This window comes from Balaenoptera physalus (genome assembly GCF_965194825.1).
Source record: "Balaenoptera physalus genome assembly, chromosome: X".
Classification (NCBI taxonomy): Eukaryota; Metazoa; Chordata; class Mammalia; order Artiodactyla; family Balaenopteridae; genus Balaenoptera; species Balaenoptera physalus.
The window spans coordinates 39,438,327-39,458,781 of record NC_138903.1 but is presented as its reverse complement, the minus strand read 5'-3'; the positions used below and the strand labels follow the sequence as shown (position 1 = coordinate 39,458,781).

At 38.7% G+C, this 20,455-nt stretch overlaps 1 protein-coding gene across 1 annotated transcript in view; it reads right to left on the bottom strand.

Moving 5' to 3' along the window:
- MAOA (monoamine oxidase A) overlaps window positions 1-20,455 on the bottom strand; it is a 72,146-nt gene that overhangs the window by 43,330 nt on the left and 8,361 nt on the right. Inside the window, exons 2-3 of the mRNA XM_082446460.1 lie at window positions 10,180-10,274; window positions 330-467 (exon numbers count right to left, since the gene is read on the bottom strand). Of these exons, the coding sequence (XP_082302586.1) occupies window positions 330-467; window positions 10,180-10,274 (233 nt within the window). The remainder of the gene's footprint in view (window positions 1-329; window positions 468-10,179; window positions 10,275-20,455) is intronic.

Genomic DNA, 20,455 nt, shown 5'->3' with positions numbered 1-20,455 from the left:
CTAGACTTCCCAAGAGTCATGGCTAGGTGCAGAGAAAATTACCAAAGTGTGCAAAGAAATGGATGCAAAGGATGAGGATGAATGACCCATTCAAAGTCTTAAGAAGTGGCCTCAAACTGCTGTGTTCCTTGGGGCCTTAGAACTGCCTCATAGGTGCCTCAGGGACTGCCTGGGCTCTGTGTGTGTGTGTGTGTGTGTGTGTGTGTCTATTTCTGGTGCCTCCCCCAGTACTCTGCCTTTCTTTTCTTCTTGTTTTTAAAAACAAAACCAAATGCTTTCCCAAATAAAATGCTCCCCTATTGGTCAGTTGAGTAAAACATCAGGCTTACCTTGACATATTGAACAAGACGCTCATTTACGTTCACTTTGTAAGTTTCTAAACCCAGTTCCTTAGATAACCGTAAGATCCTGTTCTGCGTTGGTCCCACATAAGCCCCGCCAACGTCTACGTAATCAACATGTTGGTTCTGTAGAAACAGAAAAAGTGTCCAGAAGACTTTAGTTAGAACTCTAAAACAAATGTTTCTATGTCTTATAAAAAATAACCCTGTTAAAAAAAAAAAAAACCCTGTTTATTTTTTACAATTTAAATGTGCCTTACATCTCTCTTATGAAGTGCCACTGAAAATAGCAAATCTTTCTCCTCTACTCCAACCCTATAGTACACTCATCATTAAGCAATCCCATTTGTCGAGTTATTGGTGAGGCTGATTCAGCAATAACACGCATAAAGAATAAAGAACACTGTAGTACACCCTGCCGATCTAGATTCTTTTCAAAGCATTTAGCTTTATTATCTATGCTTTTCTTTGGGGTTGTTGCTGGAGGGGTCACCCAGAGTTTTATTAGGCCTAATTCTCTGATTTCCAGCAGATGAAATCTTCAATCAGCCCACACTGGTGGGCTCCTGATCCTATTTTAAAACACTTGGCAGGGAAGAATGCATCATAGGAAAAGAGTACCAAAAGGTATGAAAAGATTCATATACCTAAAAAATATTTTATAAATATGCAAACCTTCCTCCATAAACCGAAATTTACTTTCCTCTTCTTAAATGCACTTTTCCATTTTCCCCAGCTTTTTTAGTAACACATTTCCCCATGATTTAATCAATAAATTGTAAAAAAAATTAATAAATAAAATAAAATAAAATTGTGCATTGATGAGTAATAATTCCTCCATGTGTTTGTAATAACTTCTTATGGGTCTGTTTCTATTTTGTTGTTTATACCAGTTCTAATTCGCGTTGCCGTTTCTCCTTGTTTGCCTGATTATTTTTTATTGCATCCCACTGATTGAATTTGAGAAAATATAGAAATTATCTGAATCCTGGGAGGATTATATCTTTCTCAGAGAGGATTTATGTCTCCTTCTGCCCAGCACCTGGGGACGCTAACAATACTAGATAACTTTATTGCATTTTGTGTGCCTGAGACAATTTGAAGGCAGGTTGAAATGCAACGTGACCTAGTCCCTTTGCTGTTCACCCTTAGCGCTAGGATGCAGTCCAACCCGAAGCACAAGGAGTTTACCAACACATCCCTCCATATACACACACTTTGGTGGGCTCTGGACCTGACCTCCAGTTGCCCTAGCTTTGTAAGACTTTTGAAAAGTACTTCTCAGTCCCTCACTTGCTTCTTCAGTGGTCAGCAAACTCCCACCTCTCCACCCCCAGGGGAAAAAGCAGGTCAGTGTTTTCTGGATGTTGGTCTAGTGATTCTTCACTATCTTGTTAGCTCTCTGATGCTTTGAAGGTGTGTGTTTGTGTGTGTGTGTGTGTGTGTGTGTGTGCCTGTGTACACAGTGCAATTTGTCTAGTCTCCTTATATGTAGTGGGAGGGTTGGGATAATTTACCTAATCTGTTATTTCCAAAAAATCGATTGTCTAGAATTATGCAACCTTGCCCTTCCTGGGGTAATATAACCTGATATTATCTTTCCATTACAAGATATGCTTTGCTAACATTTTGTTTAGAATTTTTATATCTGTGTTTATAAGTGAGACTGAGATTGCCCCATGATTCTCCTTCCTTCTCCAGCCCTTGTCTGTTTTCTTGTATTACAGTACTGTTAATCTCATGAGTTAGAAATCATACTTTCTTCTATTCTCTAGAAAGCATTCATATATAAATAGAATAATCTCTTCTTTGAACATTAGGTAGAACACACCTGTAGAGCTATCTAGGCTTAGTGTTTTCATTGTGGGAAAATTTTAAATTACAGATTCAATTTATTTTGCGGTTAAAGCACTACTCACATTTTCTATTTCTTAAATCAGTGTTATTTTTTATAAATTATATTTTCTCATCGTATATACATTGCATATGTTTCAAAACTATTGCTTTAAAGTTCATGACCTCTTCTTTTCATTTATTTATTGTTTATTGTATCAGTAGTTATATCTTCATTTTCATCCCTTTTATTGTTTAGAGATGTCTCTTTTTCCTTTTCCTTGAAAAATCTTATCAGACACTTGTCTAGTTTTAATAGGACTCTTCAAAGAATCAACCTTTGTTTCATTGATCATCTTCATTGAGTATTTTCTATACCATTGATTTATGCTCTTTTTTCCTCTTTTTTGGATTTTTTATACTCTTAATTTTCTAATTCCTTGCATGCTTAGCTTATTCATATTGAGCCTTTTGTTCTTTTCTAATAGAAAAATTTAGGCTATGAATCTTCCTCTAATATGGTTTTTAGCTACACCCACAACTTTATTTTAGTATTTCCATTATTGTGCGGTTTTAAGTATTTTCAAATTTCCATTACAATTTCTGTCTAGATCTATGTTTCTAAAAGTTTTGTCATGTTTTAATTTCTACAACTGGAATTTTTTTAGTTATCTTTCTGTCATAACTGCATTGTGGTCAAAGAATATGGATTATATGATATCAATCCTTGAGGCTTACTTTAAGACCTAGCACATGGTTGATTTTCAAAGATTTTCCATTTCTGCATGAAAAGAACATAGTCTTCTGTTAAGTAATATGCATGTTTTATACATGTCCATTAGAAAAAGATTAATTGTGCTCAGCCTTTGTTTGCTTCATTTATTATTAACTTAGAAAAGTATGTTAAAACCCCCCTACACTATTGGGCATTTAGCTTTGATTCCTGTCAATTTTTGCTTTATATTTTGAGGCTACATTATTCAGTATATACAAGTTCAGAATTGTTCGGTCTTCTGGGTCTTTTATCACTATGTATTGAAACTTAATTCAATGAAACATTTTTTTGTTTAAACCTTATTTTGTCTGATATTAATATAGTTAAAATAGCTTAGATTAGTATTTGTATACTATTTCTTTTTCCATCTTTCAGTTAGAGCTCTCTTTATTCTGACATTTCCCCCCTTTTAACTGAGAAGTTTAGCCCATTTATATTATTATTTCTTTTAAAATGTCTTAACTTTACTTATTTTATTATGGCTTTCCATTTGTCCCACTTTAACAGTTTCCTGCCTGATTTCTTTTCTTCTTTTGGGTTAAGGGTTTTCTTCCTTTTGTTTTAAGTTTTTCTTTTACTTGTTTGGAAGTTATACTGTCAGGCCTATTTTTTTTCTAGCTATATTAACATGCATACTTAATATATTCTAAAGCTTATCAATATATTATCTTTCTACTGAAAAATACAAAACCTTCATGCATCAACTGTAAACCATAAAAGTACCTTGCTTCAGGTTTATTTGTCTCCCAACAAATTTGACAATATTTTGTTTTATTCTGTTGATGTTGCTGAATTTTATTTAAATATTTACCAGTATCTTTGCTCATTGTCTCCTCTTAAATTTCAGACCTTTTATTTGTTATCATTTTCCTTCTTCTTAAAACACAGCCTTTATAATTTCCTCTAATCTGGGTCCTAAGCTCTCTATTTTTGTCAGTCTGATAAAAAGATAGTTCTAGCAAGCAACAAATTCTGGTTATTTTCTCTTTCTCTCTCTCTCAGAACAGTGAAGATATTGTTTACCTTCTGGCATCTATTTTTGCTGTTGAAGGGTCACTCATAAGTCTAATTATTGATTTTTTTCAGAGTATGCATAATTTGTCTTTCTCTTTTCTAAAAAAAATTACTTTTAGACTTAAAATAATTTTTTTAGATCTCTTTTCTTTGGTATACTGCAGCTTCTGTGTCCGGGTGAGAATTTCTTTTCCTTTTTCATGCTGTGGACCTGTTAGGTTTCCTGGTATCTTCCAACAATGCTGGAAAATCTTCAGCCATTATTTTTTCATACCATCATTACACTATCTTTCATGTCTTAGCTGCTCCTGCCATTGCCCCACATAACGTATTTTCCAATCTTTATCTCTGAACTGCATTATAGATAATTCCTTCTGACCTAGTTCACTCATTCACTTCAGCTGTGTCTAATACACTGTTTAATCTGTCCGAGTGTTTTCATTTTAATCAGTACATTTTCATTTCTAGAAATTATTTTTAAACTACTTGATCATTTTTTTTCAAGTTTCTTTTCCCTGTTGCTAATTTTAAGCATGTCTTTTCTTTAAAACATGCTACAGTAATTTTTTATTCTGTGTATACTTCAACTATTGCAAAATCTTTCTGGATCATTTTTTCTATTTATTTTCCTCCAGTGCCTTGTTTCCTTGTATGCTGTCACTTTTGACTATGAGTTGCTGATTTTCCTTAGAACTTTTTCTGTGTAAGTTATTTGAGGCCTGGGTGGAAACGATTTGAGTCTATTTCTGCCAGCCACCTTGGCACTTTAAATATTCTGTCCAAGGTTTTTCATACCATATAGGTAGTGTAAATTTAGATTGAAGCCATGGATGAAGGCAAGCTTTATTTTTCTCCCTTTTAGAATGGTAAGGTTTATTTCTCTTTCACTTTCATGTACAGAGTATAGAACACGGGATTCCAGTTTGGAGTATTTCCTATTAAATTCCCTACCTTCAACAGGTTCTGGATTTTATTTCCTGTTCCTTGCATGCCATACAGCCATCACAGTGGAATTGCAGAGTCTTCAGGGTTCAGTAGACATTCAAGGTGAAAGTCAAATTTTGAGCTCATTTAATCCCTAGGCTTCATGTTTTTACTTTGCTTTGGGGATTCATTAGTTCATTCAACAACTATATCTTGAGTGCCTACAAGGTGCCAGGTACTGTTCAAGAAACTTCTGTTACATGAGTGAACAAAATAAAAATCCCTGCTCTCAAGGGGCTTTCATTTAGTAGGAAGAGACAGAAAATGAACCACAAACATAATAAATATCTTAGAAGTTGATAACAACAGTGAAAAAGAAAAAAAAAACAACTAGAGAAGGACAAGGCAGATTGAAACTGCAGAGGAAAGAAGGAAAGATTTCAGCTTCAAATACAAGGGACATGTAGGCCTCTGAGAAAAGGTGATATTTGCGTAAAAGGCTTGAAGGAGGTGTGGGAGTTATCCATGTGCATATTTGGGACAAGAGCATTCCTGGCAGAAGGAAGAGCCACTGCAAAGATTCTAAGGGAGAAATCTGCCTGGTGTGTTCAAAAAACACAGGCCAATGTGTCTGGAACAGAGTGAGCAAGGAAAAGAGAACTGGAGATGAGAGTAGAGAAGTTGCAGGGCGGGGGTGGGGGAGAAGGGGGCAGATCATGGTACGTGTCACAAGACATTGAAAGGACACTGGCTTTTACTCTGAGTGAGAAGGGCAGCCTTTAGAAGGTTTTGAGCACAGAAATGCCAAGATCTGACTTAGGTTTGAAAGGCTCATTCTGGCTGTCACACTTAGATTATAAGGGGCAAGGGTAAAAAGCAGGGAAATTACTTAACAGGCTATTGCAATAATCTGCCCTAGAGGTCATGGTGGCTCCCACAGGTGGGCACCACGGAAGCGGAGGGAAGGGTTGAATTCTGGGTATATTTTGAAGGCAGAGCCAAAAGAATTTCCTGACAGAATGAATGTGGGGTCTCACAGTGTTGAACATGACTCCCAGTTTTTTTGGGAGTTGCCATCCTCCTTTATGGGGAAGGCTGCTGGAATAGTGTTCTTTTTTTAAAAAAAATCAGTTTATTGGTTTTGTTTGTTTCTTTTTTTAAATATAAATTTATTTATTTATTTGTTTGTTTAGTTTTGGCTGTGTTGGGTCTTCGTTGCTGCACGCGGGCTTTCTCTAGTTGTGGAGAGCGGGGGCTACTCTTCGTTGTGGTGCACAGGCTTCTCATTGCGGTGGCTTCTCTTGTGGCAGAACACGGGCTCTAGGCACGCAGGCTCAGTAGTTGTGGCTCGCAAGCTCTAGAGCGCAGGCTCAGTAGTTGTGGCACACAGGCATAGCTGCTCTGCGTGGCATGTGGGATCTTCCCGGGCCAGGGCTCGAACCCATGTTCCCTACATTGGCAGGCAGATTCTTAACCACTGCGCCACCAGGGAAGCTCCTGTTTCTTTTGTTTTATTTTGCTATTGAGTTGTATGAGTTCCTTATAATTTGTTATTAACCCCTTATCAGATAGATGGTTTCCAAATATTATCTACCATACTGGTTGGCTGCCTTTCATTTTGTTCATGGTTTCTTGTGCTGGGGATAAGCTTTTAATTTTTATTTTATTTATTTATTTATTTATTTATTTAGGCCATGCCACACGACATGCGGGATCTTAGTTCCCCGACCAGGGATCGAACCCGTGCCCCCTGCAGTGGAAGTGCAGAGTCTTAACCACTGGACCACCAGGGAAGTCCCTAGAATAGTGTTCTTGATGAAGAAGAAAAGAAATTCAGTTTGGATGTGTGAAGTCTCAGATGTCTGTTCAACATCCAGGAGATCTTCAAACTTCCAACTTCAGGGCAGCACAGTATATTTTATTCAGCATTTTATTTTAAGAGGGAGAGTCAATCAGGCTTCCACTCTGCCATGATACCAGAAGTGATGTGTTCCTTTGACTTCTTTCATCTGTCCCTCATATAATCCTAACTTTCCCTTTTACTAACTATTGGTGTTGTGCTCCAAACCTTCTCTAGCCTCCAACATCCTTTTCAAGACAGGAAGCACAAAACTGAAGTCAGTATTCCAATAAAATTTAACAAAGACAGTAATAGAATTCTTGGGAGTTTCCAAAAAAGATGTCTTTAGAACACAGACACTATTTAAAGTAAATAATCCTAAGTGAAGTAGCAAAAAGCGTGAGGCATTTTACAGAATGCTTCTTTACAAAGTCGAAACATTTGAAAGGAGGTGCCCCAGATTCAGCATGAAGATACTGGAACTGTAATACCATATTCTGCTATGTTGCCCCTCAGACTTTAGGATCTTGCGTTTGATCTCATTATTCAGCCTTTGAAGAGGCCACAAACACGCAACTATATTAGGAAACAAATACACCAACCCTGTGGTAGGCCCTGCAGGCATTTCAACTTAATTAATTTGGTCCTGAAGAATTATGGGGGAATCACACTAGGAAAAATTGGGAAGTTCTGAACAAATAGAAGATCTATCTGAACAGTTGCCAAGTGACAATATCAAATTTGACATTTCGATACTTAAAGATCCAGAGTAATTTTTATGGCATCTCCTCCCCAAATCCTAATTGATTATGCTAGTAGAAGCAACTGTAACAATATTAAATTCAGTTTCTGATTAAATACCATTTCTGTCCCTGCTTTGTAAAGCACCCCCCGCTTTTTCCCTTCTATTTATTTGAAATCTTATAGATGTCAAGTCCTACTTTCTAAGCATTTCAGAGTTCCTCTCTCACATACCTAAAGGGAATTTTAATATGATGCCTAATACGCAATAGTTCCTGTATGGTTCTGACATATATAAATGATGTAGCATGAAAAAGCAGCCTGGGACAATAGCATAGATGGGGATAAGCATGTTGGAATTCTCATTTCCCTTGTACAAAGAGACTTGTTCTTAACTGAAAAATCCGCAACACGACAGATGCTCCTATTTAATAACCAAAAGGTTTTAGAGATAAGAAAAGTAGGGCAAAGGGACAACTTAATACCTATCTCCAACATAAAGGAATGTTTTTCAGAAAATGACAGGAGAATCGTATCTAACAAGCTGGTAGAGGCAGAATATGCAATCTTTCTTTTGCACTACAACGCATTGCCTTCCATTAGAACTTGAAGTTGGGGGGAGCTTCAAGTACATTTAGATTATATCTCACTGCCCAGATGAGAAAAGTGACATGTAAAGTGCTAAGAGTACTTACCCAAGGTATGACAGCGTGTCGGGCCAGTACAGGGGCCAGAATCCCAGTCTCCTCACTCCCAGACCAATAGCCTCCCAGAGGACTACATCTGAGGAGGTACTCAAATTCTCCAAATGCAATTAATCTGGATTCACATTAATTTAAAGCAAGCGAGCATCCACCAAAGAGCAGCACTTCTGTAGCATCCCCTACGGATCTTATCAAAATGCAGAGTCAGATCCAGCAGGTCTGGGGCAGGGCCTGAGATTTTGCATTTCTATCAAGTTCCAGGGTGATTCCGAGGCTGCTGGCCCACAGGTTACTTTGAGTAGCAAGGCTGTAGGGTACTCTTAGAGCTGAGTAAGGTAAAAATAGGCTTATGATACATCCCTGTACATCTAAAAAGGCAGAAAGTGAATGACAGAAGGGGAGCTTGGCTTGGTGTGACTGAAACGGCTGGTACAATATCCTAGTTCAGATGTTGGTTGGCTATTTCATATCCATTTATATTCCCCCTTTCCCATGCCTGCTTCTATTACGCAGCCTGGAAATGTTAAAGACTTGCTTTCCCAGGCTCCCTAGCAGCTCAGGGTAGCTGTGTGTCCCAAACCTAGCCAATGAGACTAAAGCAAATGTCTGCTGGGGTCTTCTGGTAAAAGAAAGGCTTTGTTGCAGATAAGACTGGGGCCGCCTCTTCACGCTCTTTCCTGCCGTGAATGAGGACTTGATGCTGACAGATGCTGCAGCCATCTGGTTACCATTAGGCAATAAGCCAACAGGAAAAGAATGGCTGAGCAGAAAGACAGAAAGAGCCTAAAGATTCGATGACAAAGCTGAACCCCTGCACCAGCCTGGACTACCTACCACCAGACTTCTTCTTATGTAAAATAACTGAATGTTTGTATTGCTTAACCCATTGTTATTATCACTGCATAAGCCATTCTGTTATAAATCTGACACGTCTTCTAATTAGATAGATGCTTCCTCTCCTTCCAGTCACTTCAACAGTCTGGTTTTGTCCTTACTGCCAATCCCCAGCCTTTAACGCTCTGTTTCTGTGCTCTGCAAGGGGCTCATTAGTGACCTTCTAAATGCCAAACACAAGGGCCCCTACTCAGCCTTCATCCTGTGTCAAATGCCCCTGGCATCTGATTCCATTTATCATCCCTTCTCTTTCCTCTGCTGATTTTCATGGCACTGTCCTAATCTGGTCTTCCTCCCCAGGCTCCACTGCTTCTCTCTGGCTCCTCTGCCTCTGCACTCCCTTTAAATCTGCATGTTCCCCAAACTTCCATCTTTGTCCGTATTTCCTTTCTACCTTACATCCTTCCCTGTGTACTTTCATCAGTTCCAGATTTCAACATCCTGCAACCATTTCTTCAAATAGTTGTAAACACCAGTTAGCATGCATTTGTCCAAAATGGTGATGTAAGCCCAAGTATAAAAAGGCAATGATGTAGCAAGAACTGGGCTTCCTTCTCATGTCTAGCTGACCCCACTGGAGCAGCACACCTCTTAGGGAACAAGGACTAAGGAAAAAGCTACACAGAAATATGCTACATTTGCCTCTGCTTACTGTGGTCACACTTCTTTTAAGTTGTGTATTCTTGGATAAATAAATAAGGAACCTATACTGTGTGTGTATGTCTCTGTGTGTGTATGTGTGTGTGTGTGTGTGTGTGTGTGTGTGTGTGGTGAATGTACAGTCACTTCAAGTCCAGACAAACCGTAACCTCACCTGAGACGCTATCTACTCTATTTAGGTCTCTAGTATGGAAATGATGACGCTGTATTGAAGTTATTTGTTCACGTTTGTTTTCTTCACTAGAATGTAAGCTACTGAAGGTCAGAAGCTGTCACTCTTTGGTGGGTGCTTGTTGAAAAGAACAGATACTTATTTAATGCAGTAGTTTAGGGTTATGGAGGACCAACGGCTTAACTGCAGAAACTCTTGAGATTTCCTCCAGCTCTGTGACTTCCAGTGACCCCATCTCTAGTTTGTGTGAGATTTTATATGTAAGTATTAAAATCATTTACCCTCACTGTGTATGTTCTTCCTCCAACTCTGTCCCGGGCTTCTAAAACCAAAACATTAACTTCATGTTCTGCTAAGAGTTTGGCGGCAGATAATCCTAAAAGGAAAAAAAGGAAAACAAAGTCAAGGAACATATTAACACCTACATGTGAAACATTCAACATTTAAACAGGTCTACATATAATATAAATGCAGGTATCAGACACAATTCATTGACTGTGCTATCTAATAAATTCTGAGCACATTGTGATGAACTGAGCCACCAATTTTATAATCTAGCATATATTACATTATCTATCATAAGTTAATTTTATTATCTATCATAAGGTTGGTTGAAAAAATGTAATAATTTAAAAAATATATTTTGGGGGTTTTGGTGATAATCATATGTAAGGGAATTTGTTGAACCCCTAAATCAACCCTTATCACACCACTCTTCTAGAAATCCTGATTATATAAACAGAAGTATGTTTTCCTGGAAATTCCCCCTGGCTTACACCAGCCCCCAGTATCTCTGTGCTTTTCTCAATTTAAAACCCCCCTATAATGACCTCCTATCATTTATACCTGGATTACATGCTTGCTAGATCATGTTTTCCCCACTAGATTAAAAGTTACCAAAGGCAGGAACCATGTTTCATACTTTATTTATTGGCTCAAAGCTGAGTACAGGCTTTCACTCATAAACAAAAACCTTCATAAAAGATAGATTTTTAAACCCAGTATAGTAAGGGAATCCCCTGGCAGTCCAGTGTTTAGGACTTTGTTCTTTCACTGCCGTGGCCCTGGTTCAATCCCTGGTCAGGGAACTAAGATCCCGCAAGCCACACGGTACAGCCAAAAAAAAAAAGCAAAAAACAAACAAAAAAAAGTATAGTAATACCAGAAAAGTAGAGGAAAATGTTGTGGATTAACATTATATCAAGGGTGCATGCTATCAACATGACTTATCACTGATGTTAATCTTGTTCACCTGGCTGAGGTAATGTTGGCCAGGTTTCTCCACTGTAAAGTTATTCTTTGTTTCCCCTTCCATGCTATACTCTTTGGAAGGAAGTCTATGTACAGCCTGCACTTAAGAAGTAGGGAGGTATGTCCTACTTCCTTGAGGGTGGAGTATTGACATAAATGATTTGAAATTCACCTGCACAGGAGATTTGCCTCTTCTCTCCCATTTATTTATTTACTTAACCACTGACTTATATCCCTATGGAGTCATACATAGTTGTTTTATACTTTGGGTTATAGTTCAATACTATGTTATTTATTTTGTTGCTCAAATTGTTTCAGCTTTGGTCACTGGGAAGCTCTTGTGTCCCTTTGACGTGCCTTCATCATTTTGTGTGTATGCGTGTGCTTGAGCACTTCCTTACTTTCTGGCATTAAGAGATGTTCCAGGCTCATTTTGTCTTTCTCTGCCCAGCCCTACAATCAGCTATTTCTTCACTGAGCCTTGGTTCCTTTTATTGGAGAACAGTATTAGAAATCAAGATCTGGGCTCTAGGTGTGCCCATCACTGCTGGGCTATCATTGCTTCTGGGACTGCTCAGCTCACAGAGTAAGGAAATAAATGTCTGTATACACATTTTTAAATCTATCAATACATTTTTGCACTTCAAATGCTATCTTATACCTAGTTATCTTTATCCTCCTATTACAAAAAATACGAAGCAGACTACACAGATAAACATACTTCAAGGAGAAAAAAAATGTTAGAATATTAGGGTGAAAGAGAAATAAGAATGACACCAGGGATAAGATTAGTAAAGTGATACAAATGATACCTAAATATGTATACCAGTGGTTGAGGAGAGGAACTATTCTTAGTGATTTTAAAACTCAGTAACTTGACAGTTCTAATGGTATATATCCTAAAGACAAAAAAGAGCTGCAAACATTTTTTTCAGTAATCATTTTGTGGGTGCTAGGATTAGAACTATTATTTTGAGGCCATTATGTATGTAATGCAGAATAAAGCAAATGAGTAATCAGGCTGCTGTCACTGAGATCCAGGGTTTTGGGCCTGGAGATCAGGAAATTTAGATGAAAGAACAATGAAATTAAGTGCAAATTTAGGGCAGGAAATGTACAAGATGGGTCTGGAACCTCAAGTCACCAGAAAGCAAGGAGGCTAACAGAGACCACGAGGAGTGTGACAAAAAGCCTCAGAAACCTACCTAGGTGAACTCCCACTGGCAGAGATGGAACAATTTGAGTATCAAGTAAAAATAACAGGGACTTCCCTGGTGGCACAGTGGTTAAGAATCCGCCTACCAATGCAGGGGACTCGGGTTTGAGCCCTGGTCCGGGAAGATCCCACATGCCGCGCTAAGCAACTAAGCCTGTGTGCCACAACTCCTGAGCCTGCACTTTAGAGCCCACGAGCCACAACTACTGAGCCCACGTGCCACAGCTACTGAAGCCCGTGTGCCTAGAGTCCGTGCTCCGCAGCAAGAGAAGCCACCGCAATGAGGATCCCGTGCACCGCAACAAAGAGTAGCCCCCACTGGCTGCAACTAGAGAAAGCCCGCGCGCAGCAAGGAAGACCAAACGCAGCCAAAAATAAATAAATAAATAAATAAAAAATAACAAAGGCAATGGCTTAAATCCACTCATAATAATACTAAACAAACAAACAAAACCTCTCATTGGTCACCTTTGGAGAATGCTAAGGAACCAACTTATCATTAAAAAAACAAAAAAGAATTTGGCATTCATCCTACCCTCCTTATTTGCACCAAACCTCGAAGCAACCAAATAGCTAACAAAGGGAGGTTTCGCTGTATAAAAGTATGCTAGCTAATAAGTGAAGACAGGAATAATTAGAACATCAGCATTTTGCAACCCCTAATGAATTAATAGATCTGGTGCAATGATTGTCAACAGCTGCTAACATGACAAAAAAAAAAAAGAGAGATAACCAGATGTTACCTGCCTCTTAATGGAAGCACATACCACCATGTATGAAGTAGTTAGAAAGAAGGAAGGAAGGAAGGAAGGGAGGAAGGGTGGGGAGAAAGGGAAGGAGCAAACAAACTAAATTCTAATGTGATCCAGCCTCTAGATCTGATACTTAGGGGCCAGAAAAACATGTTAAATAATACCACTGGGATGCAATCAACAAAATCTAGATTATAGGAAATTATACAGGAGTACCCTGGGTTTTTCGTTTGTTTGTTTTTTTAAAACAACTTGCCTCCTCCTGCTCTCTCTCCCCTTTATCCTTCACCAGCTTTTCCTACAATAAACCTCTTACATGGCTAGTTATGTCTTGATGTCTGCTCTCAGAGGAGCCAGACTGACAACAGTATTTTGTTCATACACAGAATGGTATGAAATATACATAGCCAGACTCAAGGATGAGTTTGGGTCTGTAAGATCTAAAATGCAGGGAGGCTAAACCATAATATCCAGCACTGCTGTCTGCTAATGTTTGTATGCATTTTTGACTCCTTCAAGTACAGTGTACCCTTACATTGCTGACATCCACCCAAGATTTAGGTGTGCAACGAATGTTTGGAATCTGCTTACAGAGAAAGGCATCCCGTGACACTTTAAATAAATGCAAACTAATGTCTGCAAACCTTGGTGCAATGTGTTTTCTGGGACACAGCCAAAGGTTTATTCTGCTGACCATGATAGAAAAAAAGGATGAAGGTGTGATGAAAAACATGTTTATGCATAAATCTTTGTTGTTATGTCTGACTATTTCTGTAGGATTAAGTCTTAGAATGGAGATTACTAGGTCAAAAGATATGAATAATTTTTAGGCTCAAAGCACCACTCGATATTTAAAAGCAGAGAAACTCAAGATGCAAAAAGTTGAATTTCTTCCCAGTTCTCCTTAGTCAGTCTAACCATAAACCAGTTAGATAGAGAAAAACACCCTTGGGTTTGCTAGAATTACTCGAGTAGCTCCTCTTCTAAAGAGAAGCAGAGGTGGCTCTGAATTCCAGCAGCAGTGGGACCTGCAGCTGTCCAGCCCCCGGAGGCAGCCTGGCAGTTGGTTTAGCACTTTACATCCTACAGATCAATTTCAGGTGCCTTTCCTGTTGCCTCTCACAACCATTCTTCAGAATAGATTTCATTACCCCATATTCCAGATAAGGATACCAAGTGCCTGATATGCCCACAACAAAGTCTCCTGAAAAGTGAACATTTTTACTTCTTACACCCTCGCTTATAAGGCTGCAGCCTTAATAAAATTGAATCTACTGTGTAATTCTAAACAAGTTTGGTGAGTGGGGTTCAGTGCCAATAGTAAATCAACACTACTCCAGAGGCTAAAGGAGGGGAGGGAAGCAGAGCTAGCTGAGCCAGGACAAATGAGCACACCGGTGACAAAGGTCATTTCGCACTTTGGCATTTAAGGATATAAACAAAATTAAAAAGGTGGATGGACCTAGAGTCTGTCATACAGAGTGAAGTAAGTCAGAAAGAGAAAAACAAATACTGTATGCTAACACGTATATATGGAATCTAAAAAAAAAAAAAGGTTCTGAAGAACCTAGGGGCAGGACAGGAATAAAGACGCAGACGTAGAGAATGGACTTGAGGACACGGGGAGGGGGAAGGGTAAGCTGGGACAAAGTGAGAGAGTGGCATGGACATATACACACTACCAAATGTAAAATAGATAGCTAGTGGGAAGCAGCCGCATAGCACAGGGAGATCAGCTCGGTGCTTTGTGACCACCTAGAGGGGTGGGATAGGGAGGGTGGGAGGGAGACGCAAGAGTGAGGGGATATGGGGATATATGTATATGTATAACTGATTCACTTTGTTATACAGCAGAAACTAACACACCATTGTAAAGCAATTATACTCCAGTAAAGATGTTGAAAAAAAAATTCCCAAAATAACAAACAAAAAAAAAAGCTGAAAAAAAAATGGTTGTCTCTGCATTACAGGAAAATGATTGGCCCTATCTTGGCAAGGAAAGTTTAAGCTCTTAGTTTGAGAAATAAGGAACATGTTTAAAACATTTAAAAGGGATTCCAGAAAAATGGTTTCCAAAAGGTCTTGGAATTTGAAGGGGGAAGATTTAAGTCATTTAGAAAAATATTTTTTCTAAGATGCTGAATAAATTGGGGGGGGGCTAATGTTTCAGTTTGCATGTTTATTGTGAAGAAGACTGATAAGGAACTTCCATGATAACTTAAAGCTAGAAAATACAGAATATGGAAATATAATCAAGATGCCATTAGAAAAAGTTATTTTTGAATAATAACTAATAACTAATTTTGAATAAATAACTCAGTAAGTCATAAATAAGCACAGGCAAACACTTGCAGTCCAGAAAGGCTTTTTCTAATATATCGACTGTGGCTGTCTGTTGATTCGAAAGGAAAAAAAAAAACTAAGATAATGTCTGCTTACATCTTGAAGCAGGCATCTTGAATTATATTCCTCAATTCTTTTTTGTTATTATTCTGTGTATCACTATGCATTCTACCCTCCCCTCACTACAAAATTCAGTAATCACTTATAGAAAAAAAATCGTATGTCAACTCCACAGATTAGTTTAAGGGCTTTTGACATAAATTTCAAAATAAATAAATAAAAGCCTGTCTTTTTTTTTTTTTTTTTTGGTAAATGGGATAAAATTGTTAGAAAAGGAAAGGTTTTCAAGTCTGAAGGTAAGTCACCAAATACAATGTAGCTACTAAAAAACAGATTTTATAATCAAATATTTTTTTACTTTCAAATCAAATATTTGTTATGAAAAGAGAAAATCTCATATTAAACCTATTTCATCTTGTTCCAAAGAAATATAGATTAGCCAAAGCTGAGAGCATTGTGCATTATAGCTCTTCCTGTCATTCATTTTCTATCATTTAATGGCCACATAGAATCTAGGACAATAGATGAAGCCTGCTTCCCACCCACCTCTCTTGGCACCCCTCCCCACCTCCAAGACAGGGAAAGGGTTTAGCACAGGGGCACGCTGGTAAGTGGTTAACAACCATCCCTGGCCTCAGGGGATCGAGCGGACTCCTCATTTGCAGCATTTGGCTGATTCAAAATCACCAGTGTGATTACTACCAATGTGATATCATTGACCGCGAAACTGGGAAGAGAAGTGTTCAGTCAGGATCAGTCCTTTCATGACAGTAGAAGCTGGCTCCAACACACACTGTCAGACCTATAGACTCCTGGCCTCAGGTCAGAGAGGGGAAGGGTAAACAAGTCTGGGAGAGAGTCTATTAGATCAGCAAGTGTATGAGATTCATTGGTGTCCTAGACTCTCAAGTGTCCTAGTGTCTAGCCTGTGAATCTCCCATGGGTGTGTTTGAAGGAAGAGGTCTAGGCGGGCACTGGCAAAATATCCCTGCACCTGCACCAAGAGCTCTTCCTCTCCCAAATCATGGCAAACTGAGCCCATTAGGAGGAAAAGAGCCCCGAACTCCCAAATGTCCTGTGGTTTTCTGTGACAGTAGAGAGCCTGGAGAAGCTAAATGCACAGAGTTTGTTAAGGCCCTATTATGTATATAAGGATCTGATCACTTTCAAAATGCAAAAACCTGAAAAAGGGAAAATAGCAGATTATGGCACAAGAGAAACTTTAATCACTTTGCAATTAAGTATTTTAAATAGGGATGATGAGTTTAAAACAATATGGGCTTCCCTGGTGGCGCAGTGGTTAAGAATCCACCTGCCAGTGCAGGGGACACGGGTTCAAGCCCTGATCCGGGAAGATCCCACATGCCGCGGAGCAACTAATCCCGTGCGCCGCAACTACTGAGCCTGCACTCGAGATCCTGCGAGCCACAACTACTGAAGCCCGCGCCTAGAGCCTGTGCTCTGCAACAAGAGAAGCCACCAGAATGAGAAGCCCGCGCACCGCAACAAAGAGTAGCCCCGGCTCTCTGCAACTAGAGAAAGCCCACACCCAGCAACGAAGACCCAATGCAGCCAAAAATAAATAAATTAAATAAATAAATTTATTTTAAAAAACCAACAATATAATTCCTCTTCTGGTTTCTCTTCAACCATTTGGGTTTTAGAGAAACCAACATAAAATAGGTTAATGGATTTATTAGAGAGGTTTAAAAAAAAAAAAAAAACCAAGTCTGCTAAAAGCACACCTCATATGAGAGTTCAGGCAATCGTTAATCCTGATTATTAGATCAGGAGAGCCTGGGTGAGATGATGTATCCAGCCAGCAGTGCTGTTGCCATGGCAACCTCAAACCAAGCTCCAGCTTCTTAAAGCCACTGCCCATGGAAACTGTGTTTCCACAGATTCTGCAGTGCTTCCAATGTCCTGAGACGGTTACAACCCCACAGAAATGGGATAGGAAATGATTTAAGCCACACAGCGCACCTGGAGAAGGAATTAATATCAGCAACGAAGGCTTTGACGAAATGGTGCTTTGCTTCCTGGGCTATAAATCTGTACCCCTGCCTTCTCTACCTCACCAAGGGCTCTTTCCTTTACCTTACTTCTTCAAGTACATTCACATTATGAAAAAAGAGAAATTTGTCCACTTGACTCGTGCTACCCTTTCCAGTTCAATTATTGATTTTCCTTCTACAACAAATGATTAGAACAAACCTTGAAATGTAGCATATTCCTCATGAAAAATGTCCAGTGACCCCACTTTCAATACAGACAAGTGATATAATCATCTGTCACAAGCTGCTGTATTTTTCTTCTTAGCACAGATCACCACCTGGCACTCTATATACATCTGCTGCTTCCAACCACTGCAATCTTAGCCACTCTTGTCCAAACCATTGTGGCCTTTTGCCCTTGTCCAAGGCAACATGACCGCTTGCCCAGAGATCTGCCTCTTAACTAGTGTGTTATATGTGTTAGACACCTTTGCATCCTTAGAATAGAGCCTACCGTGCTGCAGGTGCTCAAACACTCATTGCAATGAACAGAGGAACCACATACCAAGAAAAGAAAACCATGCTCACCTGGATGAGGGCAACGGGGAAGTTTCTAATGCGACTTAGATTATATTTATCTCAAGCAACTAAGAAAGACTGACAAGGACAGGGTGCCTGGTCACTTAAACCTTTATGCCCAAGTAAATTCGCAGATTCTTAATACTACTAGTACATTTTCTGGTCTTTGAACCAGTATTACGCTTTTTTAGCAAAAGAGAATGGAGAATATCAATGTGCACACAAACTTGTCCCCGATACATACATACATACAATACAGCCATTCTTATTATCTATCATCTATCTATCTACCTACCTATATCTATACCCATCTGTATTTTGTGCTTCCTTTCAGAGAAATAATTACCTGCTTTTGAAAATGCCAAATCTTCTGATCCCTTTGATAAGCTAAAAAGACAGAACTGTCTCAAATGATAAATAGATAAAAGCTAACAATTAACTTCAATTTGCCCTGAATTCAACAGACTCGTTGTCTAGACAGTCCTAATTTATTTGATTATTGTTCAGCATTCATCTTCACTTTAGATAAATGGATCTCACACAACTTAGGGAATGCAATTACTCCTTAATTCATTATTTGCCCCATTCTTTCACTGAAACTGAAAATACACCAAGGGCACTCCACACTGCTATCCTCAAATGCTGCACACTAGGATGCACTGTGGTTAGGAAGCAATTTCCAAAATGTTTTATGGAATACTAGTCCTCAAGATGCTCTGGGGAAAAGTATCAATGTTCATGGAAGTTGGGACATATGCTGTTTCCCCTTCTGGGACGTTTATGGTGCACACTGGCATATTAAAGGCTCTGATAAGTCCTGCAGTGAAGAGATTTGTTTAACTTAGCATTTCTCCACCTTTTGCCTTAAAAAAAATTACATCTCAAAAAATACACTTTGGGAAAGCTTGTTTCAGCTCTTAAAATACTGTCAAATATTTACAGTAATAAACTCACCTGGGCAGGGTCCCAAGTGAACAATGCCTAGAGCACAAGCTAAGTGTTGAAGCAAAGCTTTAGTGTAGCTATGGCTTATGTTCTGCTGGCTCTCCTAGTTCTTCCTGTTTATTTCTTAAAGTGGTATTTTTCTTCAACTTTGACGTTCATCACCACCTATGAATGTGTATACTGTACATCACATATTAAATATTTTAAGTTAATTTTCTATTATTCAGTGAAGTGATCTCTGACCAACAGAATTCTTACATAACTGCACATTTGGACTATTGGACTGAATACTCCGAGGAAAATAAAAAGTACAGTCAAACAACGGTTCATACTAAAGTTTTAGAAGCAATGTTCCCAAAGAAGGGAAAAAGCAAAACCCATAAATTTTGCTCAAATCACATAATGAGTGCTTGATCAATATTTATTGAATGAATAAATAAATGAATGAATGAAGAATACATGCAGACATGCAAGAAAAAAGTCTTTCACTTAAGCCACAGCTCACAGCTAACTCATTTAATCTGAAAAAAAAAAAGTCACCAGAAAGGTCATCCTTGCTACATTTCAGAATTTATCCAAAATCCACAGCACTTCTGTGGAATCCACTTCTGTGGATTCAAGCATTATTTCCTCCATGAAACCCTTTCCTGTCTGTCATTTCCTTCTCCCTTTTTGTGCCACCACTGAAGCCCTGAACCAACCTCAAACACCAAGGGCACTTCAGGCTCATGGTTGTAACCCCTGCTACATAGAGGGGTCCTATGCCTCACACGGTCACTGGAGAGACAAATTAAGAGAACTTAACTCCTCCATTTGGGTCTGAATTTTGTCAGATGCCTTCAATGACCAATGACCTTTATAAAGTAATTACAAATGCATATTAAATTGAAATGTGTATTTAATATTGATGGCTTCAATTCAATACGTAAAATCTGTAAACACCAATCTTAGAAAACTATTTAAAACTCACATCGACCACCACAGCCTTCCGTTTTCTTCACCAATATTGTCTCCCCAAATTCTTTCTTTTCAAAACATGGCAGGTTCACTGTTATATTTATCATGGTCTTAAGGTAGGAAACGCAGGTGCCTTATTTTTCAGCCTAGATGTCTTGACTGTTTTTATTATTGTCTATTTACATATTTATTACTGGTAACTGTCTAATGACCTAATAAATCCTTTGAATTCTTATTTTTCACCACTTCTGTGAGTCTCAGTATCAGCCCTAAATCTTTATATTATAGGAACAGTGACAATTAAGAGATTTCCATAATATCAGATGTTGGCCTGGTGCAGGGAAAAAAAAGTCTATGCATAAAAATATGCTTTGATTTTTGGTGAAAAGGTCCAATAGCTTTCAACAGATATTCAAAGGGACATTTGCTCCAAAAGGTTAAGAACCACTGATCTAAACTA